Source organism: Mytilus californianus, unplaced genomic scaffold (assembly GCF_021869535.1).
Source record: "Mytilus californianus isolate M0D057914Y unplaced genomic scaffold, xbMytCali1.0.p SCAF_2, whole genome shotgun sequence".
NCBI classification, from domain to species: domain Eukaryota; kingdom Metazoa; phylum Mollusca; class Bivalvia; order Mytilida; family Mytilidae; genus Mytilus; species Mytilus californianus.
The window spans coordinates 101,367,120-101,391,499 of record NW_026262668.1 but is presented as its reverse complement, the minus strand read 5'-3'; the positions used below and the strand labels follow the sequence as shown (position 1 = coordinate 101,391,499).

The 24,380-nt window shown below is 32.2% G+C and overlaps 1 protein-coding gene across 1 annotated transcript; it reads right to left on the bottom strand.

The window, feature by feature from the left end:
• Nucleotides 1-11,656: 11,656 nt before the first annotated feature.
• On the bottom strand, nucleotides 11,657-23,529 carry LOC127730591 (uncharacterized). The gene is made up of 3 exons (XM_052239054.1): nucleotides 22,317-23,529; nucleotides 20,421-20,535; nucleotides 11,657-18,890 (listed from the first exon to the last, which is right to left on the bottom strand). Exon 3 carries the CDS (start codon nucleotides 17,142-17,144, stop codon nucleotides 16,041-16,043), a length of 1,104 nt encoding a protein of 367 aa, XP_052095014.1. The 5' UTR covers nucleotides 17,145-18,890; nucleotides 20,421-20,535; nucleotides 22,317-23,529; the 3' UTR covers nucleotides 11,657-16,040.
• Nucleotides 23,530-24,380: the final 851 nt, after the last annotated feature.

The following is a 24,380-nucleotide window of genomic DNA, read 5'->3' as shown; positions in this document are numbered from 1 at the left end:
GGTGTAACGGAACAGCATAAGAGCGAACTATGCAAAACAATAAACGAAAAGAAAATATGAGAAACAGCAAAAAACGACAACCACTCAACTACATTCTCCTGACTTGAGACAGGCACACATAGCTGAAGTCTTCATTTCTCTTAAGATTTTAATAAAAAGTCTTATAGAACAAAAAAAGTGCTATTTTTAGTTATTGCCCTTGTGCCTTGGATAGATAAAATATGTGCAACGCGGGGGACATTGGAACTCCGTTCTTTTATTATAATACCATTTTTCATTGTCATGTATTTTGCCACCCTTTCTAAAAACAACAATTTTCGATTTTGCTATATCAACACTAAGTGACAATTTGGAGGTGTAATCATACACAGTATCATGTAACGTTTGTAAACCAGATTTATTTCATATCGGTTAAGAATTAGCTTCTCTTATTGGATAAAAAGGGGCCACATGACATTCTTTATTCTTTAGTAAAAAATTCCATCGGTCATTAACAGAAAGAAACGGACCAGAAAACCGGTCGTTAACGGACTTTTACATGTTAATGATCAGTGGGGCGTGGTTTCTCTGTTTAGAGTGATGTCCCTTTAATATAACGCAATCGCGATTCAGACGCTTGGAACATGGCTGAACTGGAAGGCACGTCTGCTACAGACGACTCAAATGATCGTTTTGCCGTACGTTCTGATGCTGATAGAGACAAACTACTCAGCAACAAGAATTATAAAATTATAGAAAACTACTGAAAATTGCACTTACATGAATGGCATTGACTGTTATCACTATGACTGGTCTTCACTCTTTCCTATAGAAATCGTAAAACTCTTTCCTATAGAAATCGTACAATAAGGGAGCTACCATTTGATTTTTATGGGGGGGCTAGGATGAAAAATTTTGTCCTGCCTTTTTATTTTTCCCTCTATTCGGTCCTGCCTTTTTATTTTTCACTCTATTCGGTCCTGCCTTTTTTTTTTTAGTTTATCCTGACTTTTTTTTTACATAAATTGTCATCCTGCCTTTTTTTATTTGCAAATAATCTCATTCTGCCTTTTTTTTTATTCAAAACTCCTGTCCTGCCTATTTGTTTCAAATTTCATCCTATCCCCCCCATAAAAATCAAATGGTAGCTCCCTAACTCGAGTTTGCTTTGAACAATTTGAATTTATGAAATAAACATAATAGTAATTGAAGAACTATTATATAAATAGTTCTGAAAAAGTAACCATATCGTCAGCGTACATTAGTAAAAATAAAGTTAGCTCCTTTACTTCATAGGGAATAGAGTCACTATCTATAAAAACCATTTCACAGTCGTTGACATTCATTGAAAAAAAAATATTGGTTATAATACTTCACCTTGCATTAAACCTACTATATTAGTAAAATAATCAGAATTAAACCATCAACACACACAAGTACTGACATTAGAACACATTCATTTGATTACCAGTGACAAATTTTACCTTGAGTACCAATTTTTGATAGTTTATACCATAACAAAAATCTTTGAACAGTGTCAAAAGCTTTCGTGTAGTCTACAAAACAACAATAAAAACGATTTTTGGCTGATAAAGATTTGAAAATTAATGATGTAAGAGCAAAAATAGCATCTACTGTAGCAAGACCGGGACGAAAGCCGAACTTGTCACCGGACACAATATCAAACGTTTCCGACCAGTCTATTAAACGTTGATTTAAAACGGACGTAAATAAAACACTCAACGTACCCGTCTTCAAGTACCTGTAGTTACTGAAAGCTTGTGGAAAGCCGAATTTCAACCGATAAAAATATCAAACATTATCAACCAGTACCCCTCGAACAGGTATAGTGGAAACATAACTCATAAAAAGCATCAAGCCCGAACTTATGCTATGCCAACATATTGGTATCGACCAGATGGTATTGGATCGGAATCTGGGTATCGACAGGACACAGGAACACAAGTGTTTTTAAATGGATATAAATATATTGATTGTTGCTTGCAAAACGTCTAGTGGGAGTAACAATTATAATATATTTAGTTATGTATTTATAGTGCTAAATAAGGAGACCTGTTTTCGTGTCGTCTATCCATCTTCCAGATCAAGCCAATCACTATTGTTCTCAATCCCGAAGGTAGTATGCAAACCGTAGTTTGTAATCCTCCCTAATGATTGTATATTTTTGGTAAGAAGGGGAAAAATTCGGAAAACAAAATGATTTTCGGGTGTCCTTTTTCATCTGTTTCGGGTTTTATGTCTATTTCTAGTGTTATAAGGGGTAATACCACCATTGTATTCCCCAATCAGTCTTTGCTAAATTGGCATTTTTCGAAAAAAATTTGCAGAATTTATCTTTGTTTCAAATAAAGATATACTTGGCATGGATAAAGTTTTGTCCTGTCCAGTACTATCGTGAAAATTTCACACAATATTTCATTGCATATAAGGGAATAACCATTACACGAAGTAAACCAAGCAACTTTTCATCCTTATCTCAAGTTTCCAAAATATTTTATTGGATCATCAAATAAAAAAAGAATGATATTTTGAAACACCCAAGATATAAGATTATGATTCTGCAATGGAATGCAGGGTTAAATTCCTTCAACTGTCTTCCTGGACTTCATAATATACAAATTTAAATTACGATTATTATCTCGCTGCAGACAGGTGCTTAGAGAACGAGGTCTCCAACCTAGAAAATCGCCATGTCCCTGAAAACAGCCGTTAACAAATCTTCAGCAGTTAAAAGTAATAAACCCAAAACTTACTTTGCTTGACAATTTATACTACAATAACGCAATGAAACATAAAAAACTACCAGTAATAAAGCAAAAGCAACAAATGTCATCGAATAATATAAACAACTGTCATACTAGGAGGATTACGTTTCTGCATGCCAGTAAGTAAAACACCCGAATCGACTCGTACTGTGCTACTCAAGGTAAATTTGAAGTGCATTAGTTTAAATACATGTAGTTTCAAAATATTTTATTGAAATACTTTTAAAGCAAAAGGACTGGAAACAAGTTATTACAATTATTATTTAGTAATCTTCTAGCAATACACATATATAATGACAGCATAATATATACAACAAGACATAAGTAAAGAGCAAAGGAAAGCGTCTCACATTGACGCTACCAAGAGATTTAAAAAAAAAAAACAGGATTGTACAAGCTAAAATATCTCGCCTGCTTTACTGGTCGTTGATTTTATGTTGAAAGTCTTAAAAAATAAAGGTTTTACTATAAGTATCCCATAAACATTTTTAAAGAATCATGACAATGAGGTCAAAGTCAGATGAATCCTGTCTGACACACATGTACACCTTACAATCATTCCATACACCAAATATAGTTGACATATTGCTTATAGTATCTGAGAAACGGACATAATCATGTAACTTTAACCTTGATCACTGATCCATGAAATGAGGTCGAGGTCAGGTGAACCCGGCCTGACGGACATGTAGTCATTGCAAGGAACCCACATACCAAATATAGTTATTTTATTACTTATAAAAAGTGAGAAATTCACATGAAAAAAACTATAATTTTTTCAAGCAGTTGCTGAACCATGAAAGTGAGGTCAAGGACAATGGATATATGACAGACGGAAACTTCGTAACATAAGGTATCTACATACAAGGTATGATGCATCAAGGTCTTCTTCCTTCTGAAATATATTTAGCTTTATGCAAATAGTTTACACCGCCGCAGCCACCGCCGGATAGTTATCCCTATGTCTCGCATACTGCGACGAAATCGTCGCATATGAGACATTAAAAAAACAAACAAAAACAAAAAAAACGCTTTAGGATATTCAGTATGGCTATAATTTTTCATAAACAATGCAGATTGGTGGGTTGCTTTTTGAAAGAATGTATGGAATATCTGTATTAAATTTTGCCATAAACTGTGCTTTATACACAATACAAAATCAAGTATGCTATTAAAGGTGCACAATTGATACCAATAGAAACCCACAACCTGCGATAAGCTTAACTGCAAAATGATTACAATGTTGTCAAGGAGAAAATTGAAAGATTTCATCATCTCATCACAGAAGATATTTATACAAATTTTGAAAAAAACCATTAGACAAAAAGGAAAAATTCTAATTGATAGTATGGTAAGTATTGAAGTATAGTATAGTATAAAATGTCGTGCAGACATAGTCATAAACATTATTGAAAGGTCAATTGAAAAAGGATGTAATGTATCTAAACATCAAAAATTGTATTTTTTACACTCTGTTGCAAAAGAATTCAACTATTTTAATAATTATTCATCACACATCCTTCTCCATGTGTACTTTGAGGTTCTAACAACAACATGGCTTATTTCGTAACAGACAACCATGTATAAACGCCTAAAGATAGCTCAAAACTGCAATTTGGACAGATTTTGGCAAATTTTGAGTCCCAAGTTTATCAATGAATATATACGGACAGCCTTAACAACGACCAAAATTTAATGGAATTAAGTCATATACTGTCTAAAATTCGGATACATATTCATTTATTTCGCCGGTTTTGAGGCGTCCTTCGATCTAAATATTTTACAAAAACATGAAAAATTTGAATTAACATATTAACGTGATACAATTGCCCCTATTGTTGGCTGTTGTAACGACTTGTACGAACATTAGCGGTATCCGAGTAATACAAGTTTATATTTAATCCTAAAAACAAAAGTTTTGTTGACCCTTTTTAGTTATTTCTAAATTATTTTCTGTAGATGATGTACGAATATCTACAATTTTACTACATTTATTGAAATGAGAATCGAGGTATTTAGACACAATTTTTCTTCCGTTTAAACCATGTTTAAGAATAGTATGAATCAGCATCTTTAATTTCATGGCGTCACTCTTTCCAACTTATTGGGATTGATGGTGTCGGGTTCCTTTGTTATGTTTCACAATTTCGTGTTAAAGTGAATTATTTTCAACAAAGGCATCCATTTCTGAGGTAACTAACGTATACTTATTTTCTACTGGGTATTTTTATATGTAAACGCAATAATATGATGTTCTATTCTATCAAAGTATATAAGGACAGTAGATTCATTAAATATTCTACTTATCTTGATAAAATCAAAGCCTCTGTTGTAATATTTTATTTCAAGAATCGTCGATCGATTCCTTATAGGAGTTATATCCCTTTAATGACTATTTTTACCCTGTTTTTATGGTTTTTTTTTAAATTATCGTGAAAACTTAATAAGACAGAAACTGTAAACAGCAACGATGATCAGCAAAAGACTAGGTCTTAACATGTGACCGAAATCGTAAATCGACAGCTTTTAGAAGATGTTGCGACAGCTTTTAGAAGATGTTGACTAACATGACTAATTTACCAATTTTTTGCGGGTTTTTGCGAGCAATTATCTTGAACAAAAATGCACACGCTTAAATGTCTCCCTTGCTTTACTGATCATGCCTAGAGTCTTTGTTGAAAGTTTTAAAGATAGATGTTTTACTACAAGTACAAAAACTTTTTCAATGATCCATGTAAATGAGGTCATGGTCAGATGAACCCTGCCAGACGGACAGGTTCACCTTACAATATTCCACATACACCAAAAAATAGGTAACCTTTTGCTGATAGTATCTGAAATACAAACATAACAACGAAAACTTAGTGTTGACCAATGACCCATAACTATAGAATCAATGTCATATGAACCCTACCAGATGGACAGATACATCGCGTAAATATAGGCAGCAGTAGTTAACCGATGTTCAACCCTCATAAATTGAATTAGAAAAATCAAGGTAACATACTAAAACCGAAGGAATCGTTTAAAATGAAAAAGCAGTGAGACCGAGTACGTTGACAGGGTAAGCCTCTCCTAAAACATGTCGCTAGTGAGATGAGACAATGACATATCGTATCGGTCAACCAATTCATGATGGTGACCGCCAAACGTATGTAGTGTCGATTTCAATCGTTCTTCCTCATAACTCTGTTGGAGCAGTTTTTGTATAAGGAACACACCTCTGTTAATGAAGTCAATATAGTGTGAACATGCATGAGCGTAGCGTATCGATTGAGATATGTAAGCGCCATACGATGGAGTAGAGGGTATGTCATGTATGTTTTGAAAGTTACAGACTATCACATCATGTTAGTTATACCGGACAGTCGACACAATCAGCATGTTCAACTTCTACTAGGAATCAATACGTTATCATATTTCATGGGTTTACTGAAGAAAGACTATAAAGAGAGCCGAAATCAGGAAGACCATTATTACACCGAATACTACTACTACATTGTCTTATTTGTTTGCTGCATTTGTTTGCACCTGTCATAAGTCAGGAACCTGATATTCAGTGGTTGTCGTTTGTTGATGTGGTTCATAAGTGTTTCTCGTTTTTTATATAGATAAGACCGTTGGTTTTCCTGTTTGAATGGTTTTACACTAGTCATTGTTGGGGCCCTTTATAGCTTGTTGTTCGGTGTGAGCCAAGACTCCGTGTTGAAGGCCGTACTTTGACCTATAATGGTTTACTTTTACAAATTGTGACTTGGATGGAGAGTTGTCTCATTGGCACTCATACCACATCTTCTTATATCTATTAATATTTTAACAAGGAAGTTTAATATCAAACTACACAAGCTTTAATCCATCCTAGTAACTTAGCAAAAGACTCTGAAGACTTTGGTGTTGAATAATCACATATCAACACCAACAGGATGAACCAGTCTCTGTAACCATAGAGAACTTGAGCACAAGAACACTGAGTTTACCACAGAAGGTCATAGTATGTGAATTACAACCAGTCCAACTAGAACCTTCACCAAGTTTATAATCTGAAGAAGAAATGGCTGGCATCATAGTGAAAAAAGATAACACAGAGCACATCAACAGACGAGAAACTAAATCAAAGAGTTATAAGCTCCATACATGGACATCATCTCAAATACTGATGAGTGCGTAGGTCATACAGATATAGTGAATCATCGTATCGGTATGACAGACGACAAGCCTTTAAAGCAACGCTATAGAAGAATTCCTCCATCAGCATATATATGAGGAAGTAAGAGACTTTCAGATACGAGGATTATCAGACCTTATAAGAGCCCATTTGTTTCAATGCCGTTTTTCGTCCGAAAGAACAATAGCCTACGTCAATGTGTTGATTGTCGTAAACTCAACAATCGTATATAAAAGGATAGTTATAGTTTACCGATGATTGTGGATCTGTTTGATTGCTTTGCTGGAAGTACCCTTTTCAGTGTCGTTGATATGAAGCCCAGGTATCATCAGGTAGAGCACTGCGAACCACACGAAGGAAAGGACTTGCATCAAGGTAGGACCTCTCGGCTTCTATTAGAATATCATATCGCAATTTGGACTCACCAACATTTTCGCCACCTACAATAGACTCAGGTAAGATTGCCTGGCTAAATACCACCTTACAATATGCTGTGTGTTTATCGACGATGTGATCATTTTTGGGAAGACTAACGAGGAACATCTTCACAACCTGAAACTTGAAAGGATCCGCATAGGTAAAGCGAACATGAATTCGGCACCCACGGAGTTTTTCAAGGAGTGAAGTTCCTTGGACACATTTTTTTAGAGGAGTGAGTTAAAGCTGATATAGAGAAGACAGTGAAAGTCATGGCATGGCTTACACCTTCATCGCCTTTAGATGTTTGACGTTTTCGTGGACTACCTGGATACTACCGACGCTTTATCAAGAAATTTATAAAAAAAAGCAGACCATTGTCAAATTTAATGCCAATTTCATCAGTTAAAAAAGGTCTAAAGAAGACGAAATAACAGAAAGAATGGCATCGAGGAGTACAAGATCGGGTATTCAAGAAACTGAAGAATCTACTGACATCAGCTCCGGTACTGAGGTACCCTGACAGCAGTTTGCAATGTGAACTTTATATAAGTGCGTCAGGTTTTCTACTTGGTGCGGTACTTACCATGAACAATAAGGTGAAAAACACGTCATATGGTAGGCCAGTAGAGGACTTACTAAGGCTGAGAGTAATTACCGACACATACGATGGAGTTCTTAGCTTTAAAGTGGGCAATCACATACAAGTTCAAGGATTATTGGTATGGACCTGCTCATTTTACAGTGATGACCGACAATAATTCCTTGACCTACGTTCTCACTTCTGCCAAATATGTGGCATCATTATCAACGATGAAATTAGACAACAGCTAGTACTTCCAGCATCACGTGTTCACAACCGTTCAAGCACTACGCAGCGACAAGGGACACCTTGTCAAACGAAATTGGTCACTGTTGAGAAATATTCTACATGACTTGCTCTCTGTTTTTCATGTTGGGAAATTGCATATTGTTGTTTATCATTGCGTTTGTGCAGAACTGATTTTCGATAATATACTTATTATTTTATTATAAACTTGAGAAATTCTGACGCGTCATATCTAGTTTTATACAAGTATCTTTATAAACAAAACCACCATTAAGAGGTTATTTGAGCATGGTCAAAGGAAATTGAATGATGGATATGACACTGTGTAGACGCATTCCAAGAAAGACCCTTCCTAACGAGATAGTCCTGCTATTCAGTATTTAAACAATTACACCACTGCGGATAACGAATATGAACTACCTTACATTTGAGCCATTCATAGGTCAACAATAAATCCTGGTCACGACAGACCATTTCACAAGATTTGCACAGGCAATGCACAGATAGCAACTAAAGCCTTCTACAAGCATTGAAGAGTAGTGCATGATGGAATACAAGAACTGATACATTCATCCCAAGGGCTAACCTTAAAAGGAGTTGTGCAGGTACCAAGTCTCGCACAACCAGTTATCATTCCATGGGCAATAATTCATTGTTCATTTGTAGATTCAAACATCGTAATATTTAATCAAACATTTTTCTAGACAAGTATGATTATACACTCTTGTGATATGAATAACTTAGTATGTATTGTTAATAAATTTCATGATATGGGCATATGGTAGGATCTGAATATGTTCACCTCACCACTGTACGTTGTTGTTAGAACTTTAAAAGGTAGAGGTGATGTCTTGAAGATATAGCTTTCAAGCCAGTGACATATCAAAACACTGAAACTTACCATAAAAGAGAAAGTTCGGTAAGTGCCATATTTGGCCTCGATTATGAAGTTCAATTTTTAAAGATAAAAAATGTTATAAGCTGATGAAAAGACATGTGAGAAAGTTAAATAGAACTATTGTTGTTCAAGTTGTAGTTTAAAACGTTGATTTTTATATCCAAAATAGATCAAAATAGGCCAAAGATTTTTGAGAAAATTGACAAATTCGTCCTGATTTCAACCAGATTAAGATCAGGAAACATAGAGCGTAGGCGTCGACAAGGGATTATGCTCAAGTAACATCTTAGTGGTGGTTTTGTAGGCATGATAAATAAAAACTGTATCAATATCATTGTTTTAACTAATCTTTTGAAAAATTCACTTCAGGGTTCATTGGTTGCTCCAAAAAGGGCAAGTAGACAAACTATTCTCATTTTCCCCTACCAAAACAACCCCAAGAAAAATTGAAATTTAGTCATCTACGATCATCTACTTCTTACTATCAAATACAAAAAAGTAGAAAAATAGTATGGCCAATCTATGCTTCCCGAGCCACAAATTAATGGATGCTTCCCTAAAACCAAAATTCTGGTGAAATTTTAATCTATTTTTAACTGCCACTTGTTCACTATGCTTGCTGGAGAACCATGCTATACATATATATACAGAAACTATATTTGCCTCCCTTGACAAAAACTTGGCTGGGTAACCTGCAGGTCATGGAGGTACTTGTCCAATATATATATTCTGTCCATAGCTATTTTCATTCTGGGAATAACCCCAAACATTTTATATGAAATTGTTAATTGCATCCTAACAAGCAGTACGTTGCCCATGTCTGAAGTCATGTTTTAGATTTCAGTTAAAGTAATCTATGTATAACTGGTAAATTATTAATTCAGGGATTTTGTTACCATAATTTACTTTAAATCTTTACAAAATTCTTTCATTGATACATAGATTTTATCTGTAAGTTTGGCTGTATTTGTAGAATCCTTATTACAAACAGGATAACACATCCATTTTTTTTAAGGATGATGTTGTTTGTAAAGCCCTTAAATTTAGAAATTATCTATGTAAATTTATTGATCCTTTAAATACAAATATTCTTAGAGGTTATTAACTTAACACTCACAAGTAAAATCTTAGAATATTGTATTTATTGATATCAGAATTGATGTTGTTAACAAATCAAAACATAACTTAATATGTACTGGCTGCAGCTTTACAACATTACTATCAAGTTATGAACACTTATGGTCCTTCATCATGTCGATACTTATATTTAGGCATTGCACAAGGTCATGCTTTTCTCGGACTGATTATGTCTTTACACTAAATCCATTGGATGTGTACAGATTGATATTTCAGTCTTGGAAAACAATATTTATTTGTTATTTGTTTTAAACTAGCTTTCAGTAACAGTGATCACTCTAAGATTGGTTCTTTGTGTCTTTTGTCAATTTTGTTAGTTGTTTTTTTGTGCTTGGTGTTGATCTGGTGAGTCAAGCACTTTTGCTGATTTTTACAGTTTGTTCATAAGTTGTGCTGTTTCACCACTATCCAAGTTAACAGGAGGGTTGAAAGCTCAGAAACATGTTTAACCCTACCACATTCTTTATGTACCAGTCCCAAGTCAAAAGCTTGTAATATATGGCTTGGGTTTTGATCACTGTCGAAGGATGTATGGTGACCTATAGCTGTTTACATATACTTTCCTTGGTCTCAGGTGGATAGTTATCTCATTGGCAATTATACCAAACCTCCTTATTTTTATATATTATAACTAGAACACGTCCATGACTGAATTAAAGTACCTACGCCTTATTTTTAGTATTCGTAGTATTCGTATAGGCATCTGAGAGATAAATTTATGCTGATTATAAGGTGCACAATTTTCTCTGCTTTCAAAATCTTTCTGTGTGAATTCTTCCTGGTCTTCTTACTACAACCGGAAACTACATGTGGCATATTTTGGAATCCAAGTATGTCGTTTCCCATTCGTTGCCATGGCATTTGTGTGGCATCCAGGGTGATCTTATCCCTTATTTTGTATATAATTGTCTCTATGTTTTACATTTTTTATATATTGAGGATGAGTGAATCAGGTGATTGTGTGTTCGTATGTTTTATTGCATTGTATTTATTGTTTTGGGGACGGTTAACTTTCTGGTAGTAAGACCCGTCATGGCCAGGCTGGGGAACTGGGTAGGCAAATGCTCACATTAAATCTGTACCGATACAGTTTGTTAAATGTCCTCCTTTACACCATAACCCATGGTGGTGGTCCTATTAAAGGAGAGAGATACAGAACATACATACATTTACTATTTGGTATCGGTATCGGATTCGACCCGGAACTTGTTAATTATTGATAATATTAATCATATGGAAAACAAAAGGGCCTGGAGTGGTGTAATTTTTTATCAACACCATTGTCCTATATTAGTTATGTATAAAGTTGAATTATTTGATTTGTCGTTTTTACGTCATGCCTGCTAACAAATTGGACCTCCTTATTTTAGTAGTATAAATATGTTCCCTATTGCAATTGAAATATGTATTATATATATATATATGCCAATAATTAACAAACAAAATTCAACTTTAACATCATTACCCAGTTTAATGAACAATAACATACATCCCATTGCAATCATCTGAAATTATTCCAGTTCTCAAACTCCGTACTAATTTCCAACTGTCAACAGATATAACCAGCTAGGTAAAGGATCAGAATAAAAGTAAATGTGGGGTATACATCAAATTCTGTATAGGAATGATCTTAAAGTCTAAGCTTACAAGTTTTATGTAATATTTATCAATAAAATCAGGTATAAATTTACAGATAAAAATATTCATTCAAGGAGATTTTTTTGTATTCTGTAGCATTGTTCAAAGGACATTTTTTTCTTGTCAATATTGTGATTTTTTTGAATTGGTGTTAAAAACAATTTGTATATCACATTTCCAAAAAAAAAAACTTTTTCAATGTTATAATAGTGATCCAAAGTATGGGCTAACCATTTGATTTATGGATATCATTTTTGTTGCAAAAATCTGACACTTTAAAAAAAAATATATATAGGAATTTGATATAGTCAAATGAACTGCTATAAAGCATGAACAATTTTTCATTGTTAAGCTTAATTTCTACATGATTGATTTGAACCTGTTCTTAAAATAAACTAGAGGCTCTCAAGAGCCTGTGTCGCTCACCTGCATCTACTGTGGTTTTGGAAATCATGTTTAATAGGGTTAAAATCATAATAAATAGTATAAGATACACTAATGATGATTGAGGCCAAGTTTGGTTTAATTTGGCCCAGAAGTTAAATTAAAAGCAGAAGATTTTTGAAAAAGTTTACAAAAATCACCTAAAAAATGCAGAAAATGACTTTAAAGGACAATAACTCCTTAAGGGGTCAATTGACAATTTTTGTCATGTTGACTTATTTGTAGATGTTACTTTGCTGAACATTATTGCTGTTTACAGTTTATCTCTATCTATAATAATATTCAAGATAATAACCAAAAACTGCAGAATTTCCTTAAAATTACCAATTCAGGAGCAGCAACCCAACAACAGGTTGTCTGATTCGTCTGCAAATTTCACTGCAGATAGATCTTAACCTGATAAACATTTTTACCCGAATCAGATTTGCTCTAAATGCTTTAGTTTCAGAAATAAAAGCCAAAAACTGCATTTTACCCCTATGTTCTATTTTTAGCCATGTCGTCCATGTTGGTTGGCAGGCGGGGTCATCGGACACAATTTTTAAACTACATACCCTAATGATGATTGTGGCCAAGTTTGGTAAAATTTGTCTCAGTAGTTTCAGAGAAGAAGATTTTTGTAAAAGTTAACAACAATGGACGACGACGACGGACGCCAAGTGATGAGAAAAGCTCACTTAAGGGCCAGGTAAGCTAAAAAAAATCAACGATCTTTACTCTTACCTGATTTTTATTAAACTTAGAATTTCAGGGATTCTTTTAATGTTTTTGCAATGCATGTATGGCAAAAACAGAACCATATGTAGCTGATATATCTGGAAAAGACAGTTATTTAGACAAATCAACTTTAAAACTCCATCACAAAAAGTGATTATTATTTTCAAATTCAAATTACTTTACAACTTAAGGTAAATTACCAAAGAATATGTTATAGAAATCAACTAATTCATTAGTATCATGAAAAAATAAAGGACATGTACCATGGTATCAACGCCAATGTTACATTAATGAAATGGGAATAATTAACTTAGCTGGTGTTATCTGTTTGGTAGGAAGAATGGTACAAAATGATTGGCTGTATAAAAAAACAAATGCATATATCTCAAATATAAATAACATACATATTTGCTTGAACCTTAATTTAGCACCAATCACAGAATACAGAATACAACCTTAAATGATGACAAAGAATTGTATCAGTTTATCATGACAATAAACTATACATCAATAAACATAATGTTAAAACAGGATACACATTTATTCAAAGTAAGCACTACAACATTGTTCAAAATATCACTAAAAATAAAGTTCTATTTCTCCTTTCTTTTGTAACAGTCATGGGCCTACCAAATTTTTATATAGGTGAAAGCCACTCAATAGACATAACAAAGGGGAAGACAACATATTTAGAAATTTTTTCAGTGAATTTATAGGTACTTTCTGTAACTGAAGCAAGAATAGTCAAATCAGAGACAATACACATCTTGTCTTGCTGATCAGTTTTGCTATGTTAAGTGTCTATCTATCCATTATAGTTTTCAAGATTTTACTTTGATAGGCAATATCTCTAAAAATTGTCATTAAAGAGCAATAACTCCAAAATAGTGTCGACTTGTTTGTAGATCTTGTCTTGCTGCTAATTTTGACTTTAGAAGTTTCCATCTATCTTTTATTATTTTTAAGATATAAGACAAAAATGGTAAAAATCATCATTAAAGGGCATTAACTCCAATAAGTTTTTGGATTATTTCGGCAATGTGGATTTTTTTGTACATCTTGTCTTGCTGATCTGCACAACTTTTAAACTAGATACCCAAATGATGATAGTTGAAAAGTTTGGTTAAATTTAGCTTAGTAGTTTCAGAGGAGAAGATTTTAGTAAAAGTTAACGGACAACAGACGCAAAGTGATGAGAAAAGCTCACTTTATCCTTTGGGCCAGGTGAGCTAAAAATGGTGAAAGTCCAACAACTCCCGTAAAAACTGTCATATAAAAATAATGGTATAGCATGGTGAATTACACATGATTACAAACAAGTATGAAAGCTTTCTGTCAGATGGTCTCAGAGTTGTGGACACAAGGTGTCATTATGTAGTGTAACAAAAGAACAGCATTCTAATGTCCACCACTGATACCCATATTTATATTTTATGTTCAAGGGCAATACTTCCAATATAGTTTTTTCTTGATTCTTTTAAACTTTTTCATAGATATCCTTAAGAAACCTTGCCTTGAAGTCACTATAAACCACACAATTTGCCCTATAATTTTGACTACCAAGGATTACTGTGAAATATAGCTTACAAGTGCTGATTATCAAACGCGTCCAAGACCTTGCTTATACAAATTCCTAAATCGGCCAAGATATGTAGGTTTGAGAGTGGTGACAAAGCTATTTTTTAATTATAATTCAAAGTGACATAATTCCTATAAAAATAGTTGATCCGCACTGACTTCTGAACTTTTCCAGGACATAGCTGATATAAACTTTCAGTATGAATATCATAAAAATCTTACTAGAAAGGTAAGCTTGAGAGCACTTAAAATGCAATGTAACATTTCTAAGTGACATTACTTCTTTAAAAATAATTGATTAGCAATGATTTTCCTTTCCATCCAAGACATTGCTGATTAAAACATTTGATATAAGTTTTATGAAAATCTGGCAAGAAATGAATTGTGAGAGTGCTTACAAAACCTGACAAACAGATACAGGATTCAAACCAGGTTTTCTATATCCCCCACAATGCATTGCAGCAAGGGACAAAAATGGTCAAAGTCCCCATACTCCTACAAAATTGTCAAATCAAAATGACAACAGAGTATGGTCAACCAAAACATACTGATAAACAATCCTATGTATGTGTAAGTATGAAATCTTTTTGTCAAAAAGTCTCAAAGAAGTTGCATTTAAAAGATGTCATTATGTAATAATAATAAAAAAAAATGGTTAAAGTACCATTTCTATTGCAAAAGTTGTCAAATCAATATGACTGTATAGTTTGGTGAGTGAAAAGAATATGATGATAAATAATCCTACCATGTCAGAAAGCTATCTGGCAAATGGTATATTGAGTATTATTTTTTTTTTTAAATTTCAGTTAAAAAGTTATCAAAATTTTAGTTAACAAAAGAAACAAAAAATTATCTCAAAATTCAGTTAACAAAAGAAACAAAAAATAATCTCTAAATTAAGTTAACAAAAGACACAAACAAGTAATCTCAATTCATTTAACAAGACAGAATTCAATTTCAAATAACAAGATTGCTTATTGCAGTAAATACATCACTCCTAAAAGAGAACATCTATTATTATATAATGGTATGTAAAGTAATAAATAATTAACTAAATTAACAACTACCCAATCAAGGTAACATATCAACTATATGTATTTATAAAAAGAATAAACAAAACTGCCCTCTATTGATTACATCAACAAGCAAAATAAATTAAAACAAGCAAAATCAATCAAAACATAAAAATGTATGAACAGATATGTATGGGTACAAAATATCACAACAATTGTTTAAATAATATATTAATCAATATAGTCAATTCCCTAAAACTGTATAAATAAATACCTGAAATCAGTAAAAATAATAAACACTAGATACGATTGTGATGAAAATTGATTTTGCACCAAACTATATGAAAAAATATAGTTTGTATATAAGGGACAACCTGTTGGTGACGGACATTTAATAAATTAACTAATTATGAATTGTGCTGAAAAGCCTAATTAAACATCATGTACATCCTAACCCGAACAGTGTCTTGAAAAGCTTTTTAATATCATGTAGAAAGTTATGATGAAAACAATATGGTGGCACTAAAGTTCTGTTTTTGACATACAGCTGACCACAACTGTCATGGCCAGTTGCTAAGTAACAACATTCTGTCCTACCCCATAATGCATACTGATATGAAGGCAGTGATTCTGCTATTAAGTCACGGTTGTATGAGAAATGATGGTGTGAGAATCCTTCAAAGTTTGCACCATTGATAGTTTGATGTACTGCCAATATCGAACCTGTCGCATCTACTACTGTGAAGTTCTTATAACGAGAAAATGCTACAATCCAGTTGTCATAACCAACACGTCCAATTACCAACTTCGGAAATGCCTTCCAAGGAAACTTTCTATCAACGATGAAATAATCCAGTGCATCAGCATTAAACTTTGTTCCTAATGTAGCAGATTTTTTAATCAGACTTTTCCATGATTCATTTTTGCCACTGTCAATGTCCAAGTTTGTTCGCTTTCCAACAATTAGTACAGGTTTCCTTGCTAATCCTTCATCCTGTACAAAACTGTTCACAAATCTGACTGTTTCCATCAAATCAATTTCATACATTATATCAGCATTAGAAAACATTATATATGATGTAGGGTACAAGGCTAAAACCTTCAAGTACATTGATTTTAAGACAGGAACTCCCTCGATTGCTGAATCCATAACTGGTAGTACTACAAAATTCATTGATTTACCAAGTTTACGTGCTCTACTACAGTTTGTAAAAAGAACAAAGTTTTTGACACCTTCGATAGCCTTCCAGTTCTTTAAAGCATTTTGATTTGCTATGAACTTTGATTCAATATAATCAAATGAAGTGAAAACAGTAAAAGTGATATGTCCCATGACTTCTTCTTTATGTACTATACAGTCCTTATACAGTGTTCTCATTGATTCAGTTTCTTGTGGTAAAGATAATATTGATGGCAGTTCATTTACATAATTGATGAAGAAAAGGAAAAATAACATTGTGAAAAGCATGACAGAAAGTCTAAAATTGAACTGCTTTGGATTAATTGGAAACCTTGACCATGGTGTACATAAACCAAACATCATTTAAGGTTAAGTTACAGTTCCTATAATTGCTATAAATACTGAAACCAGTCTAAATAAGTATGATAAAGTCAAGACTGAGTAAAACTTCTATCTTACATGATATAAATCATTGTTGTGTTAAAGACTCACTTTACAAAACAAATTACATGTAAAAAGTAAACCCCATTTACATCAAAAGGTTAACTGTAAAAAAAGGTTACAATATTAATGACCAGTAATAAAAATACTCATACATTGAAAACTAAGATAAATACACACACAAAAACAAATAAATTAACTCAGTATTATATTTAAATAACAACAATAATAATTGTCAACTGACTAGTTCTTGTAACATTTAATAAATAAATTGTCAAGTAATTACCCTAAAAGGTATACATGGTCCAATAGGCAGACTAAGACTAGATCTTGTTACAATATATAATTTTTAAGCTGTAAATCCTCTTAAATTCAATTTTTTTTTTAAATTAACAATAATTTAAAGTGAAAACAATGAATTAATGCATTATTGTAATTGACGTTTTATTACTAATGCTAATTATGTTGACGACTTTTAAGAATTCAATTAATTGTTGTCAATTTAATGCTGATAATGTAAAATTTTTGAAAAAAATAAACAATAATATCCTCCTACAAACAAATTACAACAACAACAAAATGTATGAGTACAATAAATCACAACTATTGTTTATAACATTAATATAGTCAATTTCCTCAAACTGTATAAAGAAATGACTGAAATCAGTAAAAAAAAGTTTTTTGACTAGATAAAGACCTCCATTAAAATACAATTAACAAGTATTCAATGTACTTCTATATACATTTAATAATTACATATAGTATTATTGTAAATGAGTATTAACAACTAATTCATATTTAATAAAATATGAACACATATATAGATATGTCCTGTAAGCTAATCACTACCTTTAACAACTGATACCACTAACACCAGAAACAGCAGGCCTAAGTCTTGCTTCCACTAGTCATAATGTCAAAGGCAAAACAAAAAATGAACACTTTAATATGTAATTATTGATAAATAATTCAATACTTCACTCAAAAAAGTTTCTGAATAAACATGGACAGAATAAAACTTTCCCCAAGGTTAACAATTACCACCAAACAACTTTTCTTAATACATTAATGTTTTAGCACAAAGTATTAACATGATTATAAATGAACCAAATGTTATCATATGTAAATTATTTGGCAAAAATAATTATGTAGAAATAATTGCAGAGCACCTAGACTAGAAGTCACTATAACTTGATATTAACAATGGAAGCACTTCATAAATATCAAATCTTAACAACATAAGTAACAATTAATATATCAAGAAGTCACTATACCTTTTGATATGACCAGAGACATACAATACATTGTATTGTGTTAAGGTAAAACATGAATTAACAAGAGTATTGACCGCATAGACCACATAAAATAACAACCTGAATGTTAATAGTGAGTGAATTTTAGAGTTCTAACAAAAAAATAACATATAACAGAGTATATATTGTTTATTAGTATTCATAATTAACCAAATAACAAATAATAACAAGAAGTGTTTAGTACAACAATAAACACAGCACTTCAATATAAAATTGAAGTATTACATTTAACCAAGTGAACACATTACGAATTGGCTATCCCATTTTGTTCAGTGCAGGAAAACATATGAAATACTTTCTTCTTATGGAAAGATGAAATTCTTTAGTTGTAAAATAACCTCCTTGTTTTTAAATCCTGAAAAAAAAGACAAAAAAAATATATATATATATATATATATATTCATGCTAGTCTATAATGAAATGCAAGACAAATTGATCAGCAGATGGTAATAAAATAAAGAATATGAGACTTATGTTGGCAGTGGCAGATCAAGAGGGTGGTGATTGCCAAAATATATAAAAAATCATGTTTTTTCACAATATTATACATTTTTTGTATTAATTATTGGTAATTATGCCCCCCCCCCACCCCTTAATAAAAAATCCTGGATCTGCCCCAGTTGGGATAGTGTAATATATTAGGAATAGCAGGATATGGGATTACTATATAGTCTCTTTCCATGCAAGTACCCTTCCAACATCTCCTTATGTCAGAGATTATATATATAATATGGCCTAGTACATATCATAATTTATAATCATATAGAAAAGGCTCTCATTTAGGAGTGGTAAAAATCTGCTGCTCATTTCCTAATGGTCCATTATATTTTCTGAGACAATTAATATTCTTTAATTTTTTTCCCTTCTGAATAAATATGAAATAACTATTTCAAAAAGTAAAACCACAGTAAAATCTGTTAAAGTCATATAAAACTTCAAATTTAAAAAAAAAGATGAATATATTTTTTTAAACTGAATGTCTAAGTTTTACTATAAAACAAGTGCATGTGGACTTTATTGTAAAAGAAAATCCTTTACATAATAAAAAAATTCATAAATGTACTGCTATTTAATTATTGTCTTCCCATACTCTTAATTCACCAATATTTCCCCATATGCAGTGACCTTAACTACCAGACCTCTCTTTAGAACTTCGGCCATCACACAGCGCAAATGCTAGGGAAAACTGTGATAATTATATGTAAACTAATGTACACTTGAAGGTAAATAGTAATAACTGATTCTCAAAGAACAAATTATATACACCAAATCATTTAACAACTGTTAAGGAAAAGTGTATTTAACAAATGGGAATGCATGGAAAACATCATGGCTCTATCAATTTATTTATTTTTCACATACTCAACATGCTCTGTGTTGATTGTTTATCAATTTCACAATCCAGTAAACTTTGGCAACAAACTTGAAAGTTAATTAGCGTGCGATCAACAATCACTGAATGAAATATTATTGGTCGACTTATAAGTTGTAGGTTCTTATTAAACATGATAAATGTAAAAAACGTGCATACAGGACTTAGTTTAGTTATATATGCATTCATTGGTTTAAATCATTTCGATAACATTATAATTACAAGAAACTCGTCTCATATATGACTTTTAAGTTTATGGTAATTGTAAATCAGTGAAGGTATTTCAATTACAATTTATTTCAAATGTAAATAATATCATAAGTAACTCACTATTAAGCTCTAAGATTACACATCACACTAATAAAATATTACACAAAAACTAATAACTAACATACTTAACTGATGTTCGTGCAATCGATCAAGTCAATTTTCCATTTATTTAGAAACAGCTATTGAAACAGATTGCTCCTGATATTTTTTAAACAGTTTTTCATAAAATTAAATACAACTTACCATGTGCAAGAATATTGGTGCACACTAACATTATTTCGTTATGATAGTCTATCTCATACTAAGTGATGACATGTACCAGCACTTTATCTATTCAGCTCACTGTCAAGCCAGATAACTGGAATTAAAGTACAAATGTACTGAATTAAAACAGGATAACCTTAGAAAATGTAATTTGGTAAAAGAATATCAAGCATGCCTCGCTCACCTGAATTTCAACGGAGATTTAAAAAATGTATAGATATTAAGGTTGACTTTCATGGATGATTCAGTTCAACTTTATCCCTATTCTATAGACCTAGCTAAAATTAGAAAGTTCAAATGACCTTTTATGTCCAAAAATGAAACATCCATGTTTTATCAGTTGTTCAGATTACATAATTTTTATTTACATTGTAACTAAACAAACAATACATAAATAAATGTAAACAAAATATGACAAAATCACATTGTACAAATTTGGTCTGTGTTTTGTGGTTATATATATAAGCATTGAGTATAAGTTTCATAACAGTCATAACATTTGGTTGAGGCAAACTAAAGTTCGAGAACAGATACCAATTTCAGGACGTACGTATTCAGAAATGTACATGTATCATGCTGGTCAGAGACTAGTGTCCCTTGGTTTAAGAAGAAGAGTGTATATAATGTGCAGATGAATGAAAATACATACAAACAAACAAACAAAAAGAATGAATACTTTATATAGCCCTGTTTCCTAACAAGAACAAATAAATCCTATATTTTAGATGTTGTTTTACCCTGCAATTCAACTCTGATGCTTAAAAGATCAGTTTTTTTTTTAAAATCCCAATCATTGTCATTGATTTAAAAAATATTGAAATATTGGTTAGAAATTTCTTGAAAAAACAAATTATCAAAGAAATATTGAAAAATTCTTTTTTTTTTCCTATGCAATATTCAGTCAAATTTGTAATTAGATTTACCATGCACAAGTTACTGGTAGATGTGTAAAACAGGTCAGACTTGGGAGTTTTAAAGTCCAAAAAAATCTGAATGACCAACCCTTTTTTTATGACTAGAGGAAGGGAACAGACATATATTAATTTTGCGTAATAAAGTGACCATGTCTGATGGTATTTGGTGTCATCAACCATATTTCTCAAAGAGAATGTGGTCCATAGAAATACCATATATACCATTTTTCACATTTTAGTTACATATAATTATGAAAAAGTATTTTGTACAATTTAATCCAATTCTATGTTTCTCATGCTTTATTCTAATAGCATAATATTTTCGATAAATATAAAATTAATGTACATTTATTATTATATATGTTATAATATCCTTTATATTTAAATCATAAAACTGTATGTCTGTAAAGATAAGTAATGAAGGGTGGCTTGGTTTTTTTTTATGTGTTTGTAGAAAAAATGGAAACTAAGATAATTTTTCAATATCATTGACTGCCTCAGAGGTCTTGAGATAGGATCATCAATTCTAGTGCAAGAGGTAATGGGATTCAAACCCCAGCCGGGTCAAACCAAAAACTTTAAAATTTGTGTTTGCTCCTTCTCCACTAAGCATGCTGTGTTAAGCAGTAAGAGTAAAGACTGGTAGACTCAGAGTCTGAGTAATGTGGCTGTGTAGGTTGACATGTCTTCATGTGGACAGTTACCTTCTGATTTAGCACTTTAAAAATCCAGCTTAGCGTGATGATCTAGTACAAAGCAGGGTTAATATTCATATCACATTAACATGTTCTCATCCTGAATATGCTTTTGATTTGCTGCTGGACATTAAACAGACATCCATCATCATCAATATCATTTACTGGCCAGCATGAACTTGAACAGGCTAAATTAGGAGGTGTTGTATGAGGGTCATAAAGACTGGGTAGGTGCATGGATGAACAAAAAGTAAAAAATAGCTTACATGCATAAGATTTCTCCCAATTTGTGTATGATTACAACACAGTATTATGATAAATAAAACAAACATGCACCAATAGATTAAGGGAATCCATCAGGTTGCACCTGCCTCATAATAAACTGCATCTTCATGGCCAAAGGTTACAATCTAGCCCCTCCTCTTCACCCTCGGCAGATCAAGTACTTGTCAGTATTTCAGATCCAATTGGTAATGATTTCCATTGGTTCACCATTGCACTTGTGACTGGCTGCATCCAAGATTAAATGTAAATGTAAAAAATGTAAATACAAAATAGTTAACTTTTTTACAACAGTTGTATTCAAATGCACGTTCCCCTGTTCACGGAGACTGCCATGTTGTTGAGCGTACAAATTCCCACAAAATTGATACCCTGATTACTTAAAAGAATTATGAAAATAATGATGTAAACTTAGTCCTCTTTCAGTTAACACCACACTCATATTAATCTATAAATGACAACTTGCCCCAACTTTCTACAAATAATGAAACCCTGCTAAATAAGTCTGCAAACTCACACCACTTAATAAAAGGAATTTAATCCCACTGTATTTATAGACCTACCAATGAAGAGTTTAATCCTGCTGCTTAAGTTAGCTAGGGTGTCTTCCTCCATCTTGGATTTTGAAATAGCAGATAACAATCAATCTAGATCTTTAATGAAATGTGCAAATTTTGAGAGTAATATGTAATTCATGTGTAGGACTTTTGATGTTTATATAGAAAATTATGTGTTTTACAGACTATTTTTTTTCCCATTTTTTTTTCCACTGTGCAAAATCAAAAGTTCAAACACATCAAACGAATGGATAACAACTGTCATATTCCTGACTTGGTACAGGCATTTTCTTATGTGGAATATAAAGTAACTTTTATACTAGAATGTGTTGTGAATTTACCTATTTTATTATGTAGTAAGAAAACTAAATCGGTGACCCCATTTTTTCTTTCTCTTAGCCCTAATAATATGATTGATATCTGCTCATATTTTATCTTAAAATTCTATGGTGTAGTTTTCTTTTCATCACACAAAATTGGGTTTTCCATGCATAATCTATACAAAATCTGACAATTTTGCACAACCTGTAGCATGAAAAAAAGCCTGGTGACCCATACTTTTTATTATATTTTTGAAAAAAGTATAATTTAAACTACATTTTGACAAATTATTAAAAAATTCTATGGATTTTAATTTAGACCCCCCCCCCCCCCCCCCCTCCCCATCTACCTTAATTCAACATGATATGACTCCTTTTCACATGTTGGGCAAGATGACAGGTTTTAATCAGCTGGATATGACTCCTTCCCACTAGTGGGCCAAGTTGGTAGACCTAAAGTAAGAGGGATTTGACTCTCTTTCATTGGTAGGGAAAATTGGCAGGTCTTTATTCAACAGGATTTAACTCCTTTTCATTAGTGGGGCTAGTTGGCAGGTCTTAATTCAGCAGGATATGATTCCTTTTATTTAGTGGGCAAGTTGGCATGCAGAAATTCAGCTGCATTCAACTCCTTTTCATTAGTAGGGAGAGTTGATAGAAAGTAAGGAGATGGTCTGTGGGCGAGTTGTCTTGCTTCCATATTAAAACAGGCAGCAGAATGAGATATATGGATTATTTTCAAAAAATGTTGAATTTTGAAATTGCAAAATTGAATAAAAGTTACTAGTTTAAGCAGCCCTCTTTGTGAGCAAATCAAAACAAACAATATTTTTGGAACAAATATACAAAAATGCAATCTTACTCATGTCATACAAGAATATTTAGAAACATTTTTTGATAGGTGGCAAAATATTTTATCTGTCCTGTTACCATGTTCAAAAGGAATTTTTGGCTATTTAGAAAAGTTCTGGATAAAATTTAAAGCTTGTTTTTTTATTGGCAATAAGGTGGTTTTCAAGAACAAAAGTTCTTTATATTTTCATTCTGAGTGTTGATAGATTGTTCAATTAACCATGGTGTACAGAAAAATACCTCTAAAAATAGGTTTACGAAGGTTATAAAAATATCCACCAGCAACATTAGTCTATAGAAAGCAATTCTTAATGTTCAT